The 9,836-nt window shown below is 34.0% G+C and overlaps 1 protein-coding gene across 3 annotated transcripts in view; it reads right to left on the bottom strand.

Moving 5' to 3' along the window:
• Positions 1–1,557: 1,557 nt before the first annotated feature.
• LOC121868235 (mitogen-activated protein kinase 14-like) overlaps positions 1,558–9,836 on the bottom strand; it is a 46,422-nt gene continuing 38,143 nt past the window's right edge. For 2 of the 3 annotated variants that reach the window (XM_042368569.1, XM_042368559.1), the window contains exons 8-10: positions 6,551–6,629; positions 4,808–4,981; positions 1,558–4,532 (exon numbers count right to left, since the gene is read on the bottom strand). In XM_042368569.1, the coding sequence (XP_042224503.1) occupies positions 4,444–4,532; positions 4,808–4,981; positions 6,551–6,629 (342 nt within the window). In that variant the 3' untranslated portion in view covers positions 1,558–4,443. Of the gene's footprint in view, positions 4,533–4,807; positions 4,982–6,550; positions 6,630–9,620; positions 9,701–9,836 lie in introns of all 3 variants that reach the window. The other variant, XM_042368550.1, reaches the window with a different exon arrangement.

The raw sequence follows: 9,836 nt of genomic DNA, 5'->3' as shown, positions 1-9,836 counted from the left end.
CATCCTTGGTTATTTAAAATAAACCAATTCACTTTAAGTAATGGCATCAAACGTTACCAGTTTGTGTAGTGTAAACACTAGTGACGTCACTTAGGCGTCGGTTATTTTACTGGAACTAATGTCGGTGTTGAGTAAAATTTTACTATTTACCTGTACCTGTACTTGAAATAGATTTACCGATTTATTTGTTTATTTATTTATTTATAATATACTGTCATATATTAGAAATGTAGACATCAAATACACTGCAGGTATTTTCTTTAATTTATAAACTTGCTTCATGAGACGATCGGTTAAAGACGGCTGTTTGTTTACTTCGGCGGCAGTTGCAAATGGCGGGCAGTGCGTGATGATACCTGCCTTTATTATGTTATTTTATGGTGTTTACACTATGTTAAACAGGTTTATAATACATTTTTATTATTTTAATATACACATTAAACCACAGGATGTAGAGGTTCAGATTTTATACCTGACGTTTAAGATGACCCCTAATTTTAGGCTGATTTTTTCAAGGTTCAAATTCCAACACATGGTAATTATAAATGAAGTAATTAATCATATTATAGATAAACCTCAACAAGCGATGTCTCATTCAGCAATACTATTCCGCTTTAACAATGGTCATGAAATCAGACCATCCTACTATTTACAATAAAAAGTTTGCTTTAATAATATCCACTGGTTGAAAATCTTTTTGTTTATCTAGTGCAAACTATGGGTTGTATGCACTCAAATTAATCACTGTCTTACAAGGATTTCAGCAATGCAAATTATATTTTTCTTTGTCAGCTCAGTGATATTTTATAAGGAAACAATATTTAACCCTTTGCACCACCATAGGTAACACATCTCTGGCTGCATTTGTCAGCCGCAGTAATATCTACCCACACACTAAAGTCCTGTGTTTGATTTTTGTCAATCACATCTCCCTGCCATCGCATAGCTCCATGATTATAGTTCAGCATCATTGGCTGTATGTACACTACTTATCATTGATGTTTTTTTCTTATAGTGCGAGGACAGCAGTAACATTTAGATTGAACTGTGTTTTGGTGACTGGGTCATCCTAAAATCCCAGTGTTGTCATTAAAATGATTCACTTCAGCTTGTTTCCTCCTTAATTTATGTTTATTCAACAAGGGTTACAAATACCTTCTATTTACCTTTAACAGAAAGATTAGAGTTTCAAGATAAAATAGTGAAACAAACTGAAGATAAATATTATATTAATCACACGAGCTCTCATCCTATTTATTGAAAATAGTCATCAGAAATTCAAAACTGCAAGAACTACAGTAAAGACCAAAATTGTTAACGAAGCTTTTAAACCATGACCTATACTGGCTTAGAAAAAACACTGAATATGGAAATTGAAAGCTGCTATAACAAAATTCATTGTTCGTTTATTGTTCCATAATATTAAGTGTAAATGTATATAATTCTCAATGTAAGTGATGACTACTTACACTTAAATTACCATTCATTCTATGTTCTATTGCATACCTTACATTATTTTAGTAGTGGTTGTGATCAGTTTACAATAAACTAGTAGTCTTTTCTTTACAAAATTTATTAAATATTTAACAAAATGAATTCTTGGTTTTACATCTCATTCTGTTTTAATAACAAGAATGAAATTTGCTTCAATTACTTTTACTCTTATATTTAATATCTACTGCATCTAGGGCGGTGTGGGAGGGGGAAGAGGGCTATAAGTGATAATTGAAGCACTACAGTATAAACATTATTGACATGTGCATAAATCACAAATCATCTTATGGAAAAAAATATATATACACAATATCCTTTATATAAGCCTTATGGATCTCCAGTGAGTTTCCTTATTTAATTTCTTCTCCCATGTTGGAGGAAAGGGATATTGCATAGTTGAAAGTCATCTCTAAATTCAGAGTTTTTGATTGTGAAAAACTTATACTGTATACATGTAATTATATTCTATTTACATATGTTAAAGTATTAGTTTATCTTCTCTCTTGTTTTCTTAGAAATACTCATATATTGTTGAGATTTATAAAATTATTAACAAAAACACACTTAAAAATTCCCACTTAACAACACAAAACTTTGTCACATAGGTCACTGGGTAGGGAAATCTATTTTGCATGAGTCATTGGACCAACTGCCCTGTGTGAAGTTAAAACAAGACCCAAAATGCAGTACTGTACTGTATCATAGAATAGTGTACAGTGTTTTGAATGCAAAGACATCTGATAGACAAAAGTTGCAGTATAGTACTTCAGTTGGAAACAGCTTTCAAGTCTTCCTTTTTTATTGTAACAGCATTCATTCTAATCTTAATTTGGAAACTTTCTAGTGACAGACTACCAACAGTTATATATACACTGTACCTGTACTACCATAACTTAAGATCAAGATCTCGACTATTTTTCTAAATATTCTAATTAATTACATTAACTACAGTCATGATGTAACCTATTGTAAAAATTATACGCCATAATAAAAAAAAATCACAATGTTAAATACAACCAATATACAGGTATCCCTTGTTTAGCATTAATTCGTTTTAATGATAAAAATTTTTGACGCCCTTTCTCGCTTAGTTAGTCAAAATTTGGTTTAGCGATAGCTTAACTCACTGGGAAGGGGGAAATCTGGGGATTTTGTGCTCCGATTGCACATTTCTACTGTCCTTATTTACAGTATGTTTACCCGCACGCCATCTATTGCGTCCGCCATATACATGATATGTACTGCCCCACCCCTGTCATTTATCCCTCGATTTGCGATAATTTCGTTGGTTAGGTTTTTTCAGCAACACAACCCTATCGTTAAGTGAGGGATACCTCTACAGTAAGTAGGGGATTAATGAATGATAAGAAAAGTTTATATATCTCTATGGCAGCTTTTTAAACATCTCTGAGATCTCTAAAACTACTTTACAGATTATTAATATAAAATTTTTTATTAAGATTTGTTGCCGAGGAAATCAAATAAATTTTTTTCTACATAATTTAATTTATGGTTGAATAATATAACCTAATTTAGGTAAAGAGGAATTTAAGGATCTCTTCAAGTAAATCATTATGTAAGGTACTTGAAATCTCTGAGTGTTCCCTACAATACAACAATCCATATTCGAAGTCATTTACATACACTGCACTTGTTAAGGTTACATATTCATCACATGACCATTAATCAGGCTAAGGGTTTACATTTCGTTATAAACAAGTGACTGCTGAATTTCAAAATACCTCTCACATACGTTACTTTTTCCCTCGGATGTAAGCATGAACGTAATAGCATCTTGTAACTAAAAAAAAACTCAGGCAAGTCATACAGCATGTGCATATTTATATTGGAACGTCCTACATTATTTATTTACAAGTTTAACAAAAGATATCTAGTGCACATCTCATTCTATAAGTACTAAAACCTGATTTACCATAACTGGCAAACAACAATGTATCTAATACACACTACACAAGACATGACATCATTCTAATTAGTCATGGCACGCCACAAACATTCATGCTGTCTCCTCGAGTGTCAGTAATATAATTATGATGACTATGAAAACAACTTAGAAAACAAAGTTACTGGTGAATGCTATCATTACATGCAACATCTTGCATACTGTACTAGAAACATAAGCTTCATAGGAACTTGTGGGAAATATCATAATCAACAACCTGGACATCCAGGTAAGAAAGCCTGCACTTTTAAACCCTTCTAAAAATTTAACCTATTCTATAGATTACAAGAATGGTGTATGACAATACAGATGATAATATGAATGAAGAGACAGTGAGAACAGGCAATGATAAGTCGGGGATACCTAAACTGCAGCTCACGGTACCTTTGATGTCCTGCCACGCTGTACGGTGACATACCAGACAGGAAAGTACAGAAGAAAACTCAGTTACTATATGATTTTTTTTGCTAATTCAAAACGGTGAGTTTCTTACAAAAAAAAAATGTGTTTTACTTTGCTTTTCCCTTCACTGAAAGGAGTGTCACTATTTTGTCATGAAATTTTATGACATGATACTGGGAGAAAAAGTGAATGGAAAATTTGCAGTGTTTACTATTTCACAATAACAATATTTGTCAAATTCCTCTTTAAAAATGGCATTGCTTCACTAAATAATGACAGTATCAACTTGGAGGCCTGTAAAGGCTACTTTAAAATTCTTAAGTTTCATACAGTATTTGAAAATCAATTGTTCTACCTAATAATAACAATAAAATACCACAGAAGTACATAGAGAATCTTAGTGAATAGTTCTTGTACCCTCAAGAAAATGTTCACACTTAATACTCTCCTGAGAATGATCCTGTGGAATTACCCATTGGTAATATCCCATAATATTTACGGGTAAAGCTAACCTTATATCAGCGCTTGAAAAACAGTCCTTGCATGTAGCAGCCGCATACAATCTTCACTCAGCGATGCCTCTCTCACTTGGCAGCAGACTGAGCCTTCTCTGCCTCCTCAGCAATAACTGTGGGCTTTGGAGTGAAGTTGGTCACCTCTTGATATACCAGTTCTAAGGAGAGAAACAAATCTTGCAAACTTATATCTTCTTCTTGTGGCTATTACACAAAAAACTGTTAGTTGTTCCATACCTACAGAACTCTTAGTTACTGTACAAGGTCTCACTGCAATAACATACTCTTGACTGCTTTTTGCTTCGCTCCATGACATTCCAATATCAATCACAATATTACAAATTCTTTGGCATAATACAAACTCTTCTAACCCCTTTTATAAACATTAAAAAGTTCTAAACATTATGTCCCTAGATTGACCACCAATACCTACCTTTCCATTTTTCTGTAGGTAATTCCATATCCTCAAAGCTCTGATCATAAGGCTCACTGTCAGGTTCATCTGAGGGATCAGCATACTGAGCCAAGTATGGGTGTGCCAGCGCCTGCACTGCTGTCACCCGCCGCTCACTGTCCAACTCCAACATCTTCTCCAAAAGATCCACCGCTGTAATTACACATCTTGTTAATGTTAACATTGCTTGTCCCCTACAAGTCAGAGAAACTTCTGTTTCAATATGGAGTGATGATGAATAATTACTGTAGTATCACATTGACTCGCATTACAGTAGAGTATATGATTGGAATACGTTCTTTGAATATATAGCAAAATCAATTTTTTTACCAAAAACATAAGTCTTATACCTTAGTAATTTTTTAACCAAAATAGACTTTTCTCTCGGAATTGGAATTTGAGGGGTTTAACCAATTAATTACTTCCAGAAGAACACAAAAACACCAAAATCTCACCTGGAAAACCCATAGTTGGCTAGTAATTAGCATTGAAAAAGTCCTAAAAATACTCCAAGCCTCATTAAGGCCACTAATTACCCTCCAATCGAAACGAGGATCATAGATTTGCAATCAGCATGCTCAGGAGTATATATATATAGTCAACCCTCGCTTTACGCGGTCCCACGTTCCGCGTTTACGCGGTACCCTGCCGAAACCGGAATGCTCACATTCCGCGGTGCGTGTACCCCTTTACTTGGAGAGCGGCTGGCGAGCCGCACCATTTTTGGATCCAAACCTCCCGCCATGTTGTGTAAGCGGTGCAAGCAGGGTGCGCACAAGGTCGCCCAGTCATCAAAACATTACCGAGTTCTTCACCCGCCACCCACCACAGCCGGCCAAAGTCAGTGATAGTGATAATTATAGTGAGGATATGGACTTATATGGACTTTGAGGGGTTTGACAAAGAGGCCCTGCAAGCCTCTGTGGTGGATAGTGATACAAGTGATACAGGTGAGGGCCAATAATCTGCCCTCTGCCTCGGAACCAACCCCCCCGTGTGCCCAGCCATCTTTTCTACTAATGTAAGTGTTAAAAAACCTAATATTATTGATATTTCTCTTAATTATTAATTGTGTGCATACCATCATAAAATTAAGAAGTTATTTTTACTACAACGTAGGTATTGTGTCTGAAAAAGTGGAGTTTGGGGGTCGGCCCGGTCTCTATTTCAATTAATCCCATATGTTATGTTGTTCACTTTACGCGTTTCTCATTTTCCGTGGTACCCTGTGGGTTGAATTAACTGCGTAAAGTGAGGGTTCACTGTGTATATATATATATATATATATATATATATATATATATATATATATATATATATATATATATATATATATATATATATATATATATATATATATATATATATATATATATATATATATATATATCACATCTTCAGGGACGAGTACAGATGGGGAGTAATTATTAGCAAGGCTAATATATACAGTAAAGGAGAGCGAGATCAAGTCCCTAGGGACAGCAGTTTTTACATGGCATTACTCAAATTCATGTTGACAGATTCAGTATGTTTACCATAATGAGACTAGATTTTATGATGCTCCTACTGACAAGTAAGGCTCACTCTCCAAGGTAAGAATATACAGTAATGTAAATAGATATAAGTGGTGGTAAACTTTGCTGCTTGTCACCAGTGGAGTGAAAGTTTCCAACCCAGTACCCTGTACTGTACATTAGTTGATTCATGATGACACATACTAACCAAGGGGATTAGCTCCTCTGAAAACTTGTCTGAAGTCCTTCTTCCTCATCTGGGGCAATGAACGGATGTAGTTCCGTGCCTGTAAATGCGATAAATGGTGAAAAACGTGTCCCTGATGCAATGTACTTATGCTGTTATATACTTAATTAAACCCAAAAGAAATGGCGTCAACTGTCCATAAAATATCTCGCGAATAAATAAATTCAGCTTGATGTTTTATATTTAATTGTTGATGAATTAAATACTTTCTACAGGAAAAATGTAAAGTTAAACATTAAATACCCTACTGAGCACTACATTCTATAAAAATCATGTCATTTAAACTTTCCATCAATGACACACAATGTACAGTACTAGATAGTCAATGAATGCCATGAGATATGCTGCTACTGTATGTAATGAGATAATCAAAACTTATTCCTTTTGAGTAGTACTATTCTTTCATAAAAAAATCGACTTTGAAGCATTATGTCCTTTAAATTGCAATATACTGTACAGTGAACCCTCCAAGATTTGGACCCTGTAAATCCGTATTTCGGAAGATTTGGACAACAAATTTGGGGGTTCTGGTCTAAGAAGCATTCCCAAAACAGGGTGAAGGTAGTTTTAGGCTTAAAGTTTTTATCTTATAAAATGTCACAGAATAAATCTAGCAGAATATAAGTTGCATTGTTGAAATCCTTGCAAGATAATGAATAATTTGAGTATAACTATGACATAGTTTGCACAAGAGATAAACATTTGAGTACAAAGTGAGTACAGTAATATGTTGCTCAAAATTATGACTTTCACAGGAAAAAGTGTGTACAGGTTGACAATTCCTTATCCGAAATCCTTGGGGCCAGAGGCATTTCGGAATTTTTCGGTTTTCAGAATGGTTATTTTTTTATATATTTTTTTTATTAGCCTTCCCGGGCACAAGTCATTGACCCACATTGGGGCCTGGGTGGCAAAAATATAATAAAAAATATAATAATAATAACAATTCACAGGTCTAGGTTGTGTTTCTCACTTTTGATCTTTTTTTTCATTCTTATATTTCTTTATTATTATTATTTTATTATTACAGTATTATTGTTATTATTAACTTTATTATTACTGTATATTTTATTATTATTATAATTGTTATCATTATTATTTTATTTTGGTGTATTTCTTAATAAATTTTTTATTTACTATGAATAATTATTATTACTATTACATTTCCCCAGATGTGGGTCAGTGATCTATGCCCGGGTGGGCTAATCCCCGTAAAAAAAAAAAAGTGTTTGGTGTTTTTATATCATTATTCATAGTTTTTGTACATTCACCGGACGATTCGGACAATCGCCTTTTTCAGACAGGTGGTCCACCCTTTTAGTCCGGATCTTCGAGGGTTCACTGTATTATTATGATTTTATTATCCTGTTTTACTGATTATACTACAAAGGTCTTCAAAACTACCTAAAAAACTTGCTTCCATTACCTTACAGTGAACCTTGTAATTTCTTCAAGATTTAATACACATCCTAAGTGACAAAGCTGTAAATAATGAACAGGTACATGTATGGAAAACTGAACTAGGCATTGAATTTTCCTCCCTTCCGTTGACCGCATCATACTGAGTCACATTAGCTTTGTAACTATTCAGGATCAAATTTGTCAACATAGCAATGTCAGGTTTTTATATAATAATTAGGGTGATACTCACTGATGTCTGTTAGCCATTAGAGAACTACCATGGAGGACTATTAAAGGATGACTTCTGATCATTTTCTTCTTTGGCAACATTCTCACTAATATCCCTCATGGCTATTGATGCTTCAAACTACCCTACATGCATTAATTCTTCCATTCTCAACCTTTGACTGTTTCCCTTTACTTATATACACACAATAAAAAAGTACTGCATCTTATAATATGACACCAAGGATGAAGGTTTTTGACAACCAGTAAAGTAACAAGAAGTTACCGTAAGTTAATGTAAAAGAAGACATCAATCTCTATATAATTCTGGGATACCATGTAAGCTAACTGTTCTGATACCTGCTTTATTATCATCAGTGGCTATTTTGATAAGGTACAGTACTGTATATATGAGCAAAAACATAATTCATTTACTGTATCATAACTTGTGCCCAAAATGTAATATAAAAACCTTTAATACGATCATGAATTATCACAGCACTTATAGTTTTTATATGTACGATCAAGCATTAAATGATATGAATGATATTGTGGAAAAATACTTGAGAATGAGGGTGACTCAATACAGGCTGTACAGTACTTCAATAGGTATGATACACTTCAGCTATATTTGGCAAAGAACAATTTCTGCAGATTGCAACAGTAAAGATTTAAGTAATGTATCGATAAAGCTGATCTGGCAAGCACATAAAATTTAGTAATAAGGCTGTAAGATTGAAGAATCATACCAATAAATCATAATTGTGGGAACAAGTAAGCACTATGAATAATGTAAAGCATCAATAATCAAATCATCCAGGGATCCTGTCCTGTCTAAACATTAACTAAAAGCTGAGGAGTAAGTGAGAGGAAGACAGTGAGTCATAAATATACCTTAAACATAACACAGTACTGTAATATGTGTGCGGCCAAAGGGAGAATGTGTAATTAACAAAATGAGCAATAAACTCTTGATATAGTACAATCTACTTTATGATTGGGAGGTTATAAAAATACCTACATCAGCCCCAAACTTAAAGAAAACTATATAAGACCGAGTTATAAGAAATAAAAATGCAAAAACGCTATTTAAAGGACGGAAACAATCAACTTCTAGCTGCTACCATATAAAACTAAATTGGTAGTTGTGTTGGCAAGCTGCTTCCTCACTGCAGTACATCGTATGAAATTAAAAAAAGTGTCTAGCAATATTTTATGAAAGACATGTATAAATATTTTAAGAATTATAATCCTTCCCAATGAGCATGCACCTTACCACCTTATTAATTTTTAGTTATTTCCCAGTAGTTCTTTTATACACTGTCAAAAAGAACTAACTACTTGAAAAGAACTAACTACAGTAACTACTTCAAGAGGAACGTTACTTGTTACAGCTACTAGTTACCTCATCACTGGTGATTTTAGCAAGTGTTTCTTCATCAGGTGTCCCAGCGACGACTAGGATGCGCGTTAGTTGGTCAATGTCTGAGAAGCCAGGTTAAGGCTGCTACAACATGTTAGACAGAGCAGAGCATCGGAGTTAAAGCCACTGACAAAGCCAAGTAAAAGATCTAAACTCCCGAACAGTTCACCAAGAGAGAACCTATAATTATATTAGTCA

This window comes from Homarus americanus, unplaced genomic scaffold (genome assembly GCF_018991925.1).
Source record: "Homarus americanus isolate GMGI-L3 unplaced genomic scaffold, GMGI_Hamer_2.0 scaffold32583, whole genome shotgun sequence".
Taxonomy (NCBI): Eukaryota; Metazoa; Arthropoda; class Malacostraca; order Decapoda; family Nephropidae; genus Homarus; species Homarus americanus.
The sequence above is the reverse complement of the archived record's forward strand: the minus strand, read 5'-3'. Positions and strand labels throughout refer to the sequence as shown.